Raw genomic sequence first — 14,757 nt, 5'->3', positions numbered from 1 at the left:
TCAAAACCTCTCTATTGACGATGCGAGCCACTCTGTCCACCGGCCGCTTTGTATCCAAGTTCAACGCCGTATAGGCTGGCTATATGTTTTTTTTACCAAGCCATGTTTGAGTTCCTGATGACCGAAACCGTCCTGTCAGTTGTGATCATTATAATTCAATTGCAGCCCAGCGTCAGAAGTCATGGATCTGGTATTAGAGATAAGCATTTATAGCTAGTAGGTGGAACAGGAAAGCGTGTGAAATCTCGCATCGAATTCTGTGGTTTGATAGAGGCGGTGCGTTTGCATCTAGTATGTAGATCAGATCGATTATTGCAGATTGCGTGTCGCAGGCTCACACGGCCGGGCGGCTGCAACCCCGTCTTAACCAGATCTCAGATGAATTTGAGATGAAGATAGATGCCTGTAATTTGTCTATGAAGGAAATGAGGCCACAACCCAAGTGGTAAGGAGACCCTTCATAGCGTTTGTTCACAAAGAGGTTCGCCATATTGTGGCTGCTGGCCTCAGCCTCGTCATGCACCAGGGCACGTAATGGCCCTTCGGAGGCCTATTGCTATGGGCCACCGCCTTCTGCTACCCCTTTCTCAATTCAAGCACTTGGACACCTCGTTATGCTATGCTTGGCTGCGTGCTACGACTTGTCACAAATGGAAAGGCACGTAAGCCCTCATGGTTCTCTAGACGATGCGAAAGCCAGGATTGAAGCATCCAAGCAAAACTAGCCGCCTATTGTCCCAGCGTCTGAGCACTCCAGCTAAACCATCGATGCTCTCTTTACGAATAAGCCAACACCTCCAGCTCATGGACAGGCGAAAGCCTACCCTCTCTTCATTTCTGTATGGGCAAAAGCCCACCTTCTTTCATTTCTTGATGGGCGTAACCTCTATTTCTTGATGGGCGGGAACCTTGGGTTTCGGCCCTATAGCGTCGTTGGTGTCTCGGCATCTGGCCGCCTCGAGTATCTATACACCTTGCATTTGCGAGCCAGAGATATCAGGGAGCGGGTTCGACCCCCGCGCGATGCGAAGTCTCAAGGCCTAGTCAAGGACGACCCAGTCATTGTCTAGCAAAGAAATCGCTAAGGTGAGCTGAACATGCAGTGTAGTTGTATTGATAAATCTCTAGGTTTCTGAAAGTAGCAGCCCTCTTTAACGTTGGGCAGTCTGGCAATGCTGCACGAAGCTTCAGACGAAAGGAACTAAGCGTACTGTTACTTTGAAGTATCTGTTCCATGGCCATCTTGAGACAAAGAACGAAATCCGGAGAGCCAGACAATTGCTGACTGAAAGACAGAACAAATCCAAGGCGATAGGCAACTGGCCGGCATACCCCAACCAAACCGCTCCTCCAACATCCGGGATCACGTCCCACAAACACAACGCAGGATCACAAACCAAGAACCCCCCAAACCAAGCGTAGCATCTTCAACGTACCCTCGACACTCTCCTCAATAACGACACCGGCCAACGCGCACGCTCTGTGGCTCAAAGTCTTGGCTTCAAGGTCTCCATTCCCCAGCCGCAGCTCGTGTCAAACACCCTTCAAACCCCGTACAAGAATCCACAACCCCCCGCCGCACCAAGCCTCGAACACTCACACTTACACAGAAACAAAGCACGCCCTGAAGAATCACCTTGAAGGTCAACTTTGAACATTGCATTGCAGCGTCGTATGCGGGAGGAGATCACCTGCGGGAAGCCTGCCGCTAGGCAAACCCAAAAGGGGGGGACTTTGTGTCGGCCCTGGCTCGCTAGAGATAGAAATATATGGTACCCTCCAAGGTCTCGTGGCGGCGGTGGCTTTGAGGCTTTCTCACAAAGTCATGCGCTGTCACACCCCAGACAGCTCCCAACTTGGCCAAGACCTCACGCCAGTCAACCCGGCCTTTGACGAGTACATTCCATCTCGTGTTTGTGTTTGATGTCGAACGTCTCGTTATTGAGAACCTATCCGTAAAGTTTTCCCCGACCCCGCAATGTTGAATGGCAGTGTTCCAAAGTTTGGAACCCCAGCCATTCACGTGTCGGAAAACAAGAAACAAATTCAGTGGGACATCAAACATCGCCCCGCGGATACGTCAGTTCTCAGTGTGGGAAACGATGCGCGGATGAAATGTCCGCTGTCCACCTTGAAATGAGAATGTCTATTCCGCTGAAATAATATCAAGGCTCAAAGTATCTAACGTGGCGTCGACGAGCCGCATATCCGGCCGCAGAGTAGCCAAGGACAGCATCTAGCAAGTCTCCCCCAGTCATGTTCGAATGCGCTCAATGTGCAACCCGCAACGCAAATACAGTCCACAACTCCAGGGACCCTTCAATATGGGTCCTAAAGAAACCTTGTTGGTCTAGAACTCTGAACCAAAACGTCTTCCAGGCTGAGAGCGAGTTGCGCTGCTCCGCACTGGACGTGTCTGCTAAAAGGCTTGTGCCCGCCCCAAGTGTCAGACGACGGAACCTTGCGCGACGTTAAGCACACGGCGCTCATCCAAGCTTCGGGTCGGGGTTCTCCATCCATTCCTTGACGGCCGTGATGGCCTCGTTGTACTCGATCATGACTGACTCTTTTGGCGTGAACGGTGGAGGCTTATCCCAGGCATGCTTTTCGGCCTTGACAACACGTGTGCTGATCCTGCGGCCTCGGGATCTTGCCCTTTGGGCGAAGCTCTGGCCTTCCAATAGGAGCATGTCGTACTCGCACATGCACAGGTGGACGGGTGGCAGCCGATCTATCATCTCATCTGTCATGAGACCTGGCGAGAGACGGGGATCACCGCGTTCCGACCTTGGTCGGGGAGGGTATACATAGGATGCATCAAAAAGGTCGGTCATGCTTTTGGGCAAGGTCATGTCTGGCCTCCCACATGTCTGGCGCTTCTGCGGCCTTGTCATAGTCCAATCCAAGAGTGGATAGAAGAGGACAATGCCGGCTATGTCGGGGACTGGGAATTTAAACTTGTAACCCCACCTGTCAGGGTCCTGGAGAATATTCCAGCTGGCGAGGGCTAGCGTGCCTCCAGCCGAAAAGCCCGAGAGAAAGACTTTTTGGGTGTCAACGCGGAACTCTTCAGCACGAGCGACGATCTGCAGGATAGAGTCGGCAGAGTCCTCCACCGGTGTGGGGAAGGGGTAGCCGGGCGCCAGGCGGTAGTTGACGGAGAAGACAACGGCGTTGAGGGCGGTCGCTACGGCGCCAGCCCAGCGTGCATCGTCGGTGCCCTGTCCGAGGACGAAACCTCCGCCGTGAAAGTTGATGACTGCAGGGACCTTGCCCGTGGGTCTGTTGGCCGAAGTGGTGGGTGGAAGCCACACGTCAACCCTGATCTTCTCCTTGCCGCTCCATTCCGAGAGAGTCGAATCGAGCCAGATGACTCTATTCGCAGCGGGTGGGACGGGAGCGGAAAGGTTCTGCAGTCCGAAGGCAAAAGCGGCCCCCGAACGGAGGGCCACGGCGTTGGCGGTCAGGCGCCAGCGAGACACGCTCTCCAGTGGGTTGTCATATTCCTCGTCGGGAGTGCCGGTTATGCTGCCGGCTAGGCTACTGGCCTTGCTAGCGGCCTTGCTACCCTTCTTGCTGCTCTTGCTCGCCCTGGAAGCATTCGAGATGTTGGATACGGTGCGGGTGAGCTTCTGTTGCAGCATTGGGGATGCGGGATGCGGGATACGGAATGCACGGAGCGCGAACAGGAGGTCAGACCCAAGCTAGCGGAGTGGGTAAGGCTGGCAAAGAGCGGCGGACGATTGGACATCAGAGGGGCATATCTCAGTGCTCCAGGTCGAAAGCGGCGGTCAGACAGTGGTGCTGTGGTGTCTACCTGTATGGTATCTCGGGTATGCCGGAACAGCAGGCGATTGATAACAGGTCGGAAGGGACGGAATCAGAGATGGGAGGAGAAAATGGTGACAAATCAACAGAAGTGGGTGATGGAGGAGGAACCCGTGGGATACCGCATCGAGGTACTGAGGGAGGCAAAGTAGGTAAGGTATGATAGAGGTCGTCAGTCGACGGCGAGCTAAGGGCTCCGAGCGGCTGATGGAGGAGGGGACGGCGTCAGGTATCGTTGACGTCCAAGGTGGCCTTTTCCTTGGCAAGGTGTGCCTTGCCACGTTGTGCCCGTGCCACGCGGTGGTACAGTCTGTAGGGGAGGAGGAGATGTGGCGGATGGTGGCAGATGTGTGTGTGTGTGTGGCGGATGAAGATCGGAACCTGTGGCTCAGTCGAGGTTCGAGGTTACAGCGATGAGGTAGGCAAAATGTCAGTTTGACGGATGCTGAATGCAGATATTTCCGTACGCGTATCTGCGGGATCGAGAAGCCTGTCGACGTGAGAGACATGCGACGCAAAAGGGGCAGCGAACAACATCAGCCGAGGCCAAGGGGGATCCGTCCCAGCCGTTTACAAGCAACAAAACAGGGCAGGCGTGATAGGGCGGGGCAGGGGACACGAGACAAGATGTCACCATGTTACCACCAGACGATGCTCACTTAATGCGGGATGTAGGTGTGCAGGAGATGCCAGTTTCCAGTTGCCGCAAGGTGAGGTCAGGCCGGTGTCAAAGGTGAGAGAGAAATGGCAGCAAGGGGACCTGCGCATCCATCCATCCATCCATCCTAGGATCCTGGGGATGCCACGGTGGCTAGTGAGAGGTGGGATACCTAGGTAGGCGGCGGAACCTTGGGATCATCCCAGGTGCCGAGCGTTTGACGTCATTTTGCGCTGTTGCGCTTCGCAGGTGCGCAGGGCCGCCAGGCGGCCAGGGACCCGCGGGTGGGGTGGGGCCGCACCTTCCGGGATGTGATCGGAGCTAAGGTAGCATTGGCACCACCTCTTTTCTCTCGTGCAGCAGGAGCGCAGATGCCCGCGGTTTCCAGACGATGCCAGAATGCCACGCTTACACTACCACAGAATGGGTAGCCTCATCCAATGGGGCCCGTCTTTCCTTAAGCAGTTTTCCCTCCTTTCTCTATCCAAACAACCCAAAGATCCAACCCTTGCACACGGGAAGGAGTGGACCTGGCTCCATCCAGTCTTTTAGAGCGATTGCCGGAGCAAAGCGTCCATGAATGACCACCCTGTTTGGGTTTCAACCACTCACAACCTCGGATCCGACGTCCGTGACCCTTTGCTGGCCTCACCAGTCACCAACAGGCCAGGCCGGGCCAGGCAGGGGCATGTCTGTTGTGCCCCACAGCCAATGACGTCTCATTGACACCACACGGCCGAATTTCCTAGAGGAAACAGAGGAAACAGAGGAAACTTCGACGAGGATTGGAGCTCCAGGGAGAGAGGTGGGAGTGGGCAGGCAGAGGAAGAGGGACCACTCACCCACGGCCGGCCTCTGAGTCTAACGACCGCCCGCGTCTGCCCGAGCCCGATGCGGCGCGATGCGATCGATGCCCCTGCCTTGCGGCATGTGGTGTTTTCAGCAAACTTTTTTGTTTTTCGACTCGTGCTCTTTTTCGGGCCTCAAGGTGGAGGGGTGGTGGAAAGCATCCGGCAATCGGGGAGGTGAGATGAGGTAACTCGAGGTCATTGCAGTACTCCTGCTTCTTGGTACCGGGTACCTTGGCCTTCCTGGCGTTTCCTTGCTGTGTTCCAAGCTCCCGAGTTTCCAACCCGGCTGGCGGCCAGTCTGGAACCTCTGTCGCCCTGCCATCATGTCGTATAAGCGTCTTAGTCACTCCCAGCGTATTCCCAGCCGTCCCATCAACCAAGACTCCGTACCGCAGTCTCCCAAGGCTCGGCGTACCCATTGCCAAGTCACTGGTACACGACGCCCAAAGTCAAACATGCAAAGAAAGACCGACGTCGTCTTGCTCGAGCGGACCGCTGGATGTCGCACGCCGAGGGACGAGGGACCCCAGGGACCTGAAGGACCTGACGGAATCCGAACTTGTGTTCGTTATCAGTTTGGCTTTTTTTCATCCTCTCCCACCCCTCCTTCCGCCCTTCCGCTCCCACCGAGTCTCTTCTTTCTTATACCCTGAACCCGCATTGATCTACCCTGATTCCCCTCCTCGTCCCCTATGTAAACTTGTCTTGGCCGACTCAACCACTCTGCCACATCCAATTCATCTTCACACCTGCCAAGAGAACTAGTAACGCACAACCACAGCTTTACCCAACCCTCGCCAAGGGGAGGTAACGACACCATGACCCAACAGGAAGCTGTGACACGCTCTCCGAGCACGCTTTCGCGCCTCGCTCAGAAGTTTACTTTGCCGTTGAAGACATCAACCAGCCCGATCGCTCCCACGCACACTAAGACGACCGTCTACGAGAAGAAGTCTCCCACCTCGAGCTCCACCAGCCAGTCCAGCAAGTCCAGCACAGGACGTAGCCCAGCAAGAAGCGGCGAGCTCAAGCGCCAGGAACGCGGCGAGAAGCTGTTGCGCAAACAGGAAGAAGAGCGCCAGCTCGAGGAACGCCGCAGGCGAGAGTATGAGGAAGCCCGCCGCGCTGAGGACGAGGAGACGAGGGCACGATATGGAGAGGGCGACGAGAACGACTACCCTACCGAGTTGACGACTATTGGTGAGGCCGTCAAGTTGGACGTCGGTACAAAGATTACGTTCCGCGCGAGAATCCACACCCAGAGGAACATCTCGAAGCATCTCGACTTCATCCTCTTCCGTGACCAGACGGACACAATCCAGGGAGTTCTGGCGCATGCAACGCCCAACATGGTCAAATGGGTCCAGCGACTGCACCCAGAGTCCATTGTTCAGGTGTCTGGCACTCTGAAGAAACCCGTCGAGGAAGTCAAGTCGGCGCACTACCATGATGTCGAGGTGGACATTTACTCTATCCACCTCCTCAACCCCGCCAAAGCGCCGCCGTTCAGCAACTACCAACCCCCAGACAGCATGAACTTTAGGCTGAACAACCGTATACTCGACCTGAGACACCCCAGCAACCAAGCGCTTTTCCGCGTGCGTGCCATGATTACGCGCAAGTTCCGCGAGACCCTTGACAACAGCGGCTTCATCGAGATCCAAACCCCCAAGCTGCAGCCCGCCGCAACCGAGAGTGGCGCCGAAGTCTTCAAGCTCAACTACTTTGGAAGGCGGGCCTTTTTGGCACAGAGCCCTCAGCTGGCCAAGCAAATGGCCATTTCCGCCGACTTTGGCAAGGTGTATGAAGTAAGTCACGCAATGCGCGCACAGTCCGTGCAAGTCAACTGATGCTAACATGCTTAGATCGGTCCTGTGTTCCGCGCCGAAAACTCCAACACCCACCGTCACCTGACTGAGTACACTGGCCTCGACATCGAGATGAAGATTCAAAAGCACTACCACGAGCTTATTAAGGTTCTCGACCAGACTTTGAAGAACATTTTCACGGCTGTCCAGTCGATGCCCGAGCTCCAGATCATCCGCGAGCGCTTCCCGAGCGAGGATCTCGTATGGTTGGACGAGACTCCCATCATCCCATTCCCCGAGGGTCTGCAAATGCTGCGTAATGATGGTCGCGATGTTGCTGACGAAGACCTCTCGACACCTGACGAGATTCGTCTGGGCGAATTGGTCAAGGAGAAGTACGGCACAGACTACTACATCCTCGACAAGTTCCCTGCCAATGCTCGCCCGTTCTACACCCACAAGGCCGAAGACCCCTTCTGGACCAACTCGTTCGACATTTTTGTTCGCGGCCAAGAGATTTGCACCGGCGGCCAGCGCATCAACGACCCCACTGAGCTACGAAAGAACATGGCCGAAAAGGGCATCTCGGAGGAGGAGATGGCCGAATACCTCGAGGCCTTCGATCTCGGTGCTCCCCCGCACGGCGGTGCCGGCCTCGGGCTGGATCGCGTTGTCTTCCTCCTCCTCAACTTGGGAGATGTTCGATACGGCACCTTGTTCTACCGTGACCCGAAATCTCTACCCTCGCGGTCCTTTACCCTGCCGCACCCCGCTGCCGACACTACCAAGGCATGGGCCGGTAAGGAATTGCCACCACTGGAGGATCTCATTGCCAACTACGGCGACGCCACCAACACCTCATGGCTCGACGAGAGGTTTGAGATTTGGCGCCACAGTAGCGGTGCTGCAGTTGGGTACGTCAAGCAGGGCAAGTTCGCGATGATCACCGGAGACCCTCTCTGCGACCGGGGTCAATACGAAGAGGTTATCCCGGCGTTCGTTGAGTTTGTCACTAAGGAACTCAAATTGACACCCGTATGGATGCTGGTTTCCAACAAGGTGCAGGAGATTCTCGGACGCCGCATCGGCTGGCGGACCATGAGCTGTACCGTCGAGCAGCGGGCGGACGCGGACCAACACACCACACCCGACGGCCGTGCCGCTAGACGCGTCAAGAGGGAGGGCATCAAGATCCACGAACTCAAGCCTAACGAAGACTTCATCAAACGTGCCGAGCAGGCTATCGACGCATGGAAAGAGAAGCGCAAGGGCAAGAAGCAGGTCCACCTCACCGAAATCCGACCTTGGATCGACCAGGCTCATCGCCGCTACTTTGCTGCCGAGAAGGATGGCAAGGTTCTGTGCATGGTCGTCCTTGCACAGCTCGCGCCCAGACACGGCTGGCAAGTCAAGTGGGCGCTCGACTTCCCTGACGCACCAAACGGCACCATTGAGGTTCTCGTTGAGTATGCTTTGTCGTGCATATCGGGACCTGTGACTTTTGGAGCAGGCGTCAGCGAAAGGTTCGTGCCCGGCGAGCACCTCCACGGTGTCCGGGCCAAGTTCCTGAGCAAGACGTATTCCGGCATCGTCAAGAGCCTCGGACTCGGCAACAAGGCCGAATTCAGAGGCAAGTTTGGCGTCCTGGGCGAGCAGGTATACATTTGCTACCCGCGTCGCGGCGTCACGCTCTTTGATCTCAAGGAGATTGTCAAGTTCTTCATGGACGAGTAAAAAGCCAAAGGGGGTCATTAATGACTGAACGAAGAAGGAAAGAGAAAGCATAAAGTCCGGTTACGATACGGTGGCATGGTATTTGTTTGGCTACTCCCACATCTATAAGTCTAATTGGTGATACCTTGATGTTGTGTTTTTAGATTTTGATACCAGCGTTGATCGCACTCTGCATTTCTTATGTCATAGCAACATATTCATAGCAAATATCATAGCACGTCTCATAGTAGCACTGTCGGTCTGTTGTCCCTTGTCAAGCCACAGTGGTCTGAAGTGACTTGATCGAGCCGAGAAGCCGCTCCAGCCGATTATTGCCGTGCTGCCTCAACCAATTGGACACGTTCCGTGTCTTCATAGTCATGGTAAACCTTCATGGCATAGGTGATGCGATAACCCACACTCGAACGCATCTGGCTTGGAGGTAAAACGTATCAGACATACGAGAAGTCCACGGTTTGATGCGAAAATCAATGACAGACTCGCTGTGATGGTATTCAAGATGTTTCGTAGTGCGCTCGTGGCAGTGCAATCTGAGCATCGTACATCAACCTCCCCTCCCCTCCCCTCCCCTCCCCTCCCTCTCACGCCCCACCCCGCTCCTCATCGTCCATGTTCCAGAGCAAGCGACTTGCACGGATTACTAATTAACCCCAGACCAGTGAGCCACGAAATCGGGGTGGCTCTTGAAAGACAGTCCCAGAGGAGACGATCGCGCAGAATCGCCGAGCCCCCCAATCGCCAAGACAAATTTACAAAGGAAAAAAGAAAAGAAAAAACCGCACAAGAGACAAGCCAGGCACCACGAAGAAACTCCCAAGGGAATTCGTCAAAGACTCGGCTGGAACCCAACACAAGGACAAGGAATCCGGTAACCGTGACCGTGTTGCTAGCTAACTAAATGCCCGAAAACTCCCGTTTCCTCATCCTCCAGCCTGCCGGAACGCGCGCAGTGGGCCGATGACTGCCGACGCAATGTCGCTGTTGTGGACAGGCCGGGAAGGATGTGCGTCAACGACTTTGAGTAGCGATTGGCTTCCCCCGCGCGCCCCCTTTCTCTTAGTTGAGAGGTTGGGGGTTGAGCCGTCTGAGCTCGTCCATGGAGGAGATGGCGACCTCCTTCTCGAGCTTGTCCCAGCACTCGGGGTGGCCCAGCGCCGAGATCCAGTAGTTGCCGTTGAGGTCCTTGCCGAGGATGGTGAAGACGTTGCGGGAGAGGACGGTGCGCGTGCGGGCGAGGGAGTGGTGGTAGGCGATCTTGCCCGGGGGCGGGCGGTTGAGGACCTCGGCGATGGAAGCGTTGGGCTTCTTCTCCGGGTCGCCGCCGTTGCTGATGACGTCGCTGTTCGCTTGGATCTCGCCGTCAGCCATGACCGGTTCCGAGATGCGCGGGAGGACGGCCGGGGAGAAGTCGATGCACTCGAAGAACTTGCACCGGGCCCAGTTGGTGAAGATGATGAGCATGCTGTTGGTGTCGCCGTAGAGGGGCTGCGACTTGCAGCGGCCGCCGGAGCGCAGACGGCGCATGAAGGCCATGATCTGGGACGGCGTGGTCTGGGTCTGGATGTCGTAGCGGAAGCAGCGGGCGACGTATCCGAGGGGCGCTTTCAGGACCTCGGCGGAGCTGAGGAGGGTCCAGGTTCCGAGGGCAAAGTTTTGGACGTAGAGCTTTCCGGGGGCGAAGACGGTCTTTAGTCGGCCGGTGATGTCGACGGCGTTGAGGACGGTGACGGGACGGTTGGAGCCACGGGCGAGACAGACGAGACGGGTCCACCACGCGGTGAGCACGTCGCCCTCGCTGACGAAGGGCGCCTCCTCGGTGCCCAGCCCCTTCTCGTCCATGGCGTGCAGGTCGGCCATGGCGCGGGCGCGGAGGCTGGCGACGAAGTCGCCGGGAAGACAGAGGATCTTGGACTCGATTTCCGGACGACGCATAATGTCCCAGAGGAAGCGCAGACTAAACCTGAAGTGCCGGAAGCCCTTGAGCTGTCGCGGGTCGAGAAGGAACGGCTCTTTTTCAGGGTCCGTGTCGACGCCGACATCGTCGAGGATGTCCTTGCGGGCGCCGTGGATGGCCGGGACTTCGGCTTCGCGGCCGGCGAGCACCTGTGACCAGGCTTCAACGAGCGCCTGCATGCCGGCGGCGCCGAAGAGGACGTGGGAGAAGAGCAGACCGACAAGTGTCGCATCGTTGAAGGAGACGACGTGCAGGGAGATGCCGGGCTCGTCGGAGCAGAGAAGGTCCTCGAGGGTCCTGGGGGCATCCTGTCGTGCACCAAGGTGGTAAAAGTTGATGACACCGGGCTGGACGGACGGGGTGGAAGTGGTGGTTGGCAAGTGCTTGGCTATGTTGTGTTCCTTGATGCTGAAATCATGGACATCATGGGAGAAGCGGATGGCGGGGCGAGCCGAAGTAAACTGTTGCGGGACGTGAAGCTCAAGTTTGTTGTCATCCTGGGCGGTTGGTTTTTGTCAGCAAGATCGTCTCGCCAAGAGAAATCTGAGCCTGGGTGAGATGAAGCGGCGTTCAAGGGAACACTCACAGTTAACCGCATGCGTCCACCGAGCTTCCTCCAGTCGCCAATCTCCAAAAGTTTGGCGAGAGAAAGATGAAGTTTCTCCGCGTCGAGCACATCGTCGAAGCGAAGCGTCCAGTTCAGGAGCATCTCGCGGAAGGGCTTGGTATCATCGAAGAAGTGAACCGGGTAGACATCGTCCGTCGCCACCTTGGGCACCCGAATTTGCTTTGTCCTGACACCGATAAGAGAGCGTAGGTAGTCCATGATGGCAGTGGAAAGAAAGGGGTATTGGGTGTCGTTGCTGTTGGCTGCGAAGAGCTCTGACAAGACTTCCGGCCGCGAACCAAAACAAAGAACAGAAAGGGGAATCCAGTCCAGCCGTTTAACACGAATTTCAAATAGCGGGCGTCAGTCACAGGTCTATGATCAAAGTCGTCGGATGCCGGCTTATATGGCATAACGAACGACAAGACGTTCTGGCCGACTTTGGGCCCAAGTCCATGGCAGCCGTCCAAGCCTTCACTGCTTGCCGTGACGAGGTTTCCTGTAGGTTTGAGGCAGCGTCTGAGCTGCCCGTTGCTCTAGTGGTTCATTGCGTTGGCCTGCAGGACCGAGAAACATGCTTCGTCGAGCGAGTATGTGCGCTTTGTACAAAGCCGAGCGAGATCGTGCCCCCTTGAAGTATAAAACTTGCAGCCGTTCCACTCTCAAGGCTTAGCGGTAATGGGCTCCCCATCTGTTCTCAGCTTGGCGAAAGGACCAAAGCTGGCAGCGGATGGTGGTGTTAGCTGTGGACCTTAAACAGCCTCGCATTTTGACGTTGATCCCTGTCCGTGGTCTTTGTCGCGTGTTACGAGATGCGTTGACAAAGGTTAGCAACCCAGAATGGGCAAGTTGTTATCTCGGTGGAGGGAGCTTGGAGTGGGGAATAGCACGGAGCCGGCCGGAGGGCAATAGCCTATCGATGCATCCCGCATGGTTCCCCGCAGTGGTAATTAAGGTAGATAACCCAACCCCAAATAAAAGGTGCCACGCCGTTGGCATCTTTGAATTCTCACGAGGTGGCCCTCCACAGACGAAACTCTGAGTGACAGCCGCACAAGAGACAAGATGACAGCCCAGGCGTATAACCTTTGGGTCGGAGGCCAGGAGAAACCGGGCCATGCAGAAGTGTTCGTGACATCCTCTTGCTTCCCCTCACCTCGTCTTGCTCTGCCCCATACCCCGCAGCGAGGAGCTGCAGGCCGCTTCTTTGCGCTCGTGCTCATGCTCAATTCTCACACTGCATCAGGATCCCGGTTGAAGACCCCGCGACGGGTGAGATATTCGCCCAGTGAGTCTCATTCTCGTCCGCCATCCATTCTCATTGAGTGAAATCTAACTGCATGCAGCTGCCACGCAGCGTCCCCCGAAGACGTCGATGAGACCATCCGTCTTGCGCACGAGGTCTTCAAGACTGGGACGTGGTCCAAGTCGCCCCGTCATGTTCGCGCCGACGTCCTCGACAAGACGGCGGAACTCCTCACGGCGGAACTGCCTTCGCTGATTCCTCTAGAGGTGCGCCAGACCGGACGCGCGATACGGGAGATGCGCGCTCAGGTGCCCACACTGGTGAAATGGTTCAAATACTATGCCGCGCTGCTGCGCACCGAAGAACGTGCTGTGCTGCCGACCGTGGGCAAGCTGCACAACTGGATAGACCGTGTCCCACTGGGCGTTGTGGTGCAGATTACGCCTTTTAACCATCCCCTGCTCATCGCTGTCAAGAAGATAGCTCCTGCGCTTGCAGCGGGTAACAGCGTCGTGGTGAAACCTAGCGAGCTGACGCCCCTCACGACGTTGTTGCTGGGCAAGATCCTGAAGCAGGCGGGTGTACCCGACGGAGTGTTCAGCGTTCTCCCGGGCTACGGCGCGACAACGGGCAAATCGCTGGTCGAGCATGCGCTTGTCCGCAAGGTCGACGTTACGGGCGGGACAGTGGCGGGCAGGGCGATTGGGTCGATTGTCGGCGGCAACCTGGCGCGATACACGGCGGAGCTGGGAGGAAAGGCGCCGTTGATCGTGTTTGAGCAGGCCGACGTCGATGTTGCGGTCAATGGCATTGCTTTCGGGTCGTTCATCGCTAGCGGCCAAACATGCGTCGCCAGCACCAGGATCCTCGTCCAAGACAAGATCCTGCAGCCGGTGTTGGAGAAGCTCAGAGCCAAGGCCGAATCCATTGTTCGGCGGATGGGGTCTCCGAGTAACCAGGAATCCATGATGGGCCCGCTGATCTCGGCGAAGCAGTTACAGAACGTAGAGGCGCTTGTCAACGAGGCGCTTGCTGCTGGCGAGGGTGCAGCTTTCGCTGGCGGCCGTCGCATGTCTGGAACGAGCAGCATCGACGGGACAGACTTTGCCAAGGGCTACTTCTTCGAACCGACGGTGCTGGTGTCGGGTGCCGAGGGCGACATCCTCAAGACGCGCATCTGGCGCGAGGAGGCGTTTGGGCCGGTGATTGTGGTGGCGCCGTTCAAGACGGAGGCGGAGGCCATCGCACTCGCCAACGACAGTGAATTCGGATTGGGAGCGGGCATCTGGACTCGCGACGTGGCGCAGGCGTTTCGAGTGTCGGAACAGATTGACGCAGGCATCGTGTGGGTGAACACGCATCATCGAAACGACCCCAGCAGTCCGTGGGGTGGCGCAAAGAGCGCGAGCGGCGTTGGCAGCGAGAATGGCATCGATGCGTACCACGCCTACACAACGACAAAGAGCACTATCATCAGCTACGCGAGCTCCGAGGAAGCGTTGGCGGCGGATGATTGGTTTCGCGAAGGCGCTGGAGACGTGCGATATGGGTAGGCTTTCCGATAGATACGACCATCGGCAGATCGATCCAATGTTCATTGTTGGATGACGAGAGAGTGTGTGAAAAGGGTTGGGAGAATACGAGACGATGATGCTGTTCCTCTCATGTTCGGGGATGAGCTGCTTGTTTCAAAGAAAGGAACCTGTCAGTGCGCGATTCCATGTCATGTTTGGTGCCATGTATGTGAGTGAGCCAGACAGCCCGTCAATGAGGTGCGTCTCGAACTGCAGCTGCAAGCAGTTTTGTTGGAACGAGTCAACAAAACTTGGTTTTGACTCTGATGGGCAGGCCTGGGTGACGGATGATTGAGAGCAAAAAGGCGATGAAGCACTTCCCAAATACAAAAGAGAAAGGTCCATCCAGGATTCGAACCTGGGCCTACGGAAGAGACTGAGTATGATCAGAATCCGACGTCCTAACCAACTAGACTAATAGACCGACGCCTATTGGGTGCTGTGATGAGAGAGCTAGATGCGAGACTCATATTCATTGATCGCTTGACAGTTCGGCG

At 56.4% G+C, this 14,757-nt stretch overlaps 4 protein-coding genes and 1 non-coding gene across 5 annotated transcripts; 2 read left to right on the top strand and 3 right to left on the bottom strand.

The window, feature by feature from the left end:
- Positions 1 to 2,486: 2,486 nt before the first annotated feature.
- On the bottom strand, positions 2,487 to 3,644 carry ColSpa_03633 (putative alpha/beta-glucosidase agdC; the record flags this gene model as incomplete). The annotated part of the gene is made up of 2 exons (XM_049269845.1): positions 2,487 to 3,259; positions 3,443 to 3,644. The coding sequence occupies 2 exons, from the start codon at positions 3,642 to 3,644 to the stop codon at positions 2,487 to 2,489; spliced, it is 975 nt and encodes a 324-aa protein (XP_049125802.1).
- Positions 3,645 to 6,155: 2,511 nt separating this feature from the next.
- On the top strand, positions 6,156 to 8,879 carry ColSpa_03632 (aspartate--tRNA ligase, cytoplasmic; the record flags this gene model as incomplete). The annotated part of the gene is made up of 2 exons (XM_049269844.1): positions 6,156 to 7,145; positions 7,203 to 8,879. The coding sequence occupies 2 exons, from the start codon at positions 6,156 to 6,158 to the stop codon at positions 8,877 to 8,879; spliced, it is 2,667 nt and encodes an 888-aa protein (XP_049125801.1).
- A 1,056-nt stretch (positions 8,880 to 9,935) lies between these two features.
- On the bottom strand, positions 9,936 to 11,659 carry ColSpa_03631 (transcriptional regulator sdnM; the record flags this gene model as incomplete). The annotated part of the gene is made up of 2 exons (XM_049269843.1): positions 9,936 to 11,330; positions 11,420 to 11,659. The coding sequence occupies 2 exons, from the start codon at positions 11,657 to 11,659 to the stop codon at positions 9,936 to 9,938; spliced, it is 1,635 nt and encodes a 544-aa protein (XP_049125800.1).
- Positions 11,660 to 12,505: 846 nt separating this feature from the next.
- Positions 12,506 to 14,239, top strand: ColSpa_03630 (aldehyde dehydrogenase 5, mitochondrial; the record flags this gene model as incomplete). The annotated part of the gene is made up of 2 exons (XM_049269842.1): positions 12,506 to 12,567; positions 12,787 to 14,239. 2 exons carry the CDS (start codon positions 12,506 to 12,508, stop codon positions 14,237 to 14,239), a joined length of 1,515 nt encoding a protein of 504 aa, XP_049125799.1.
- Positions 14,240 to 14,597: 358 nt separating this feature from the next.
- On the bottom strand, positions 14,598 to 14,684 carry ColSpa_tRNA_099. Its single transcript is given in 2 exon segments — positions 14,598 to 14,632; positions 14,647 to 14,684. It is a non-coding gene; the product is annotated as a tRNA-Gln (tRNA).
- Positions 14,685 to 14,757: the final 73 nt, after the last annotated feature.

This window comes from Colletotrichum spaethianum (assembly GCF_022836535.1).
Source record: "Colletotrichum spaethianum MAFF 239500 DNA, contig07, whole genome shotgun sequence".
Lineage (NCBI taxonomy): Eukaryota > Fungi > Ascomycota > Sordariomycetes > Glomerellales > Glomerellaceae > Colletotrichum > Colletotrichum spaethianum.
The sequence above is the reverse complement of the archived record's forward strand: the minus strand, read 5'-3'. Positions and strand labels throughout refer to the sequence as shown.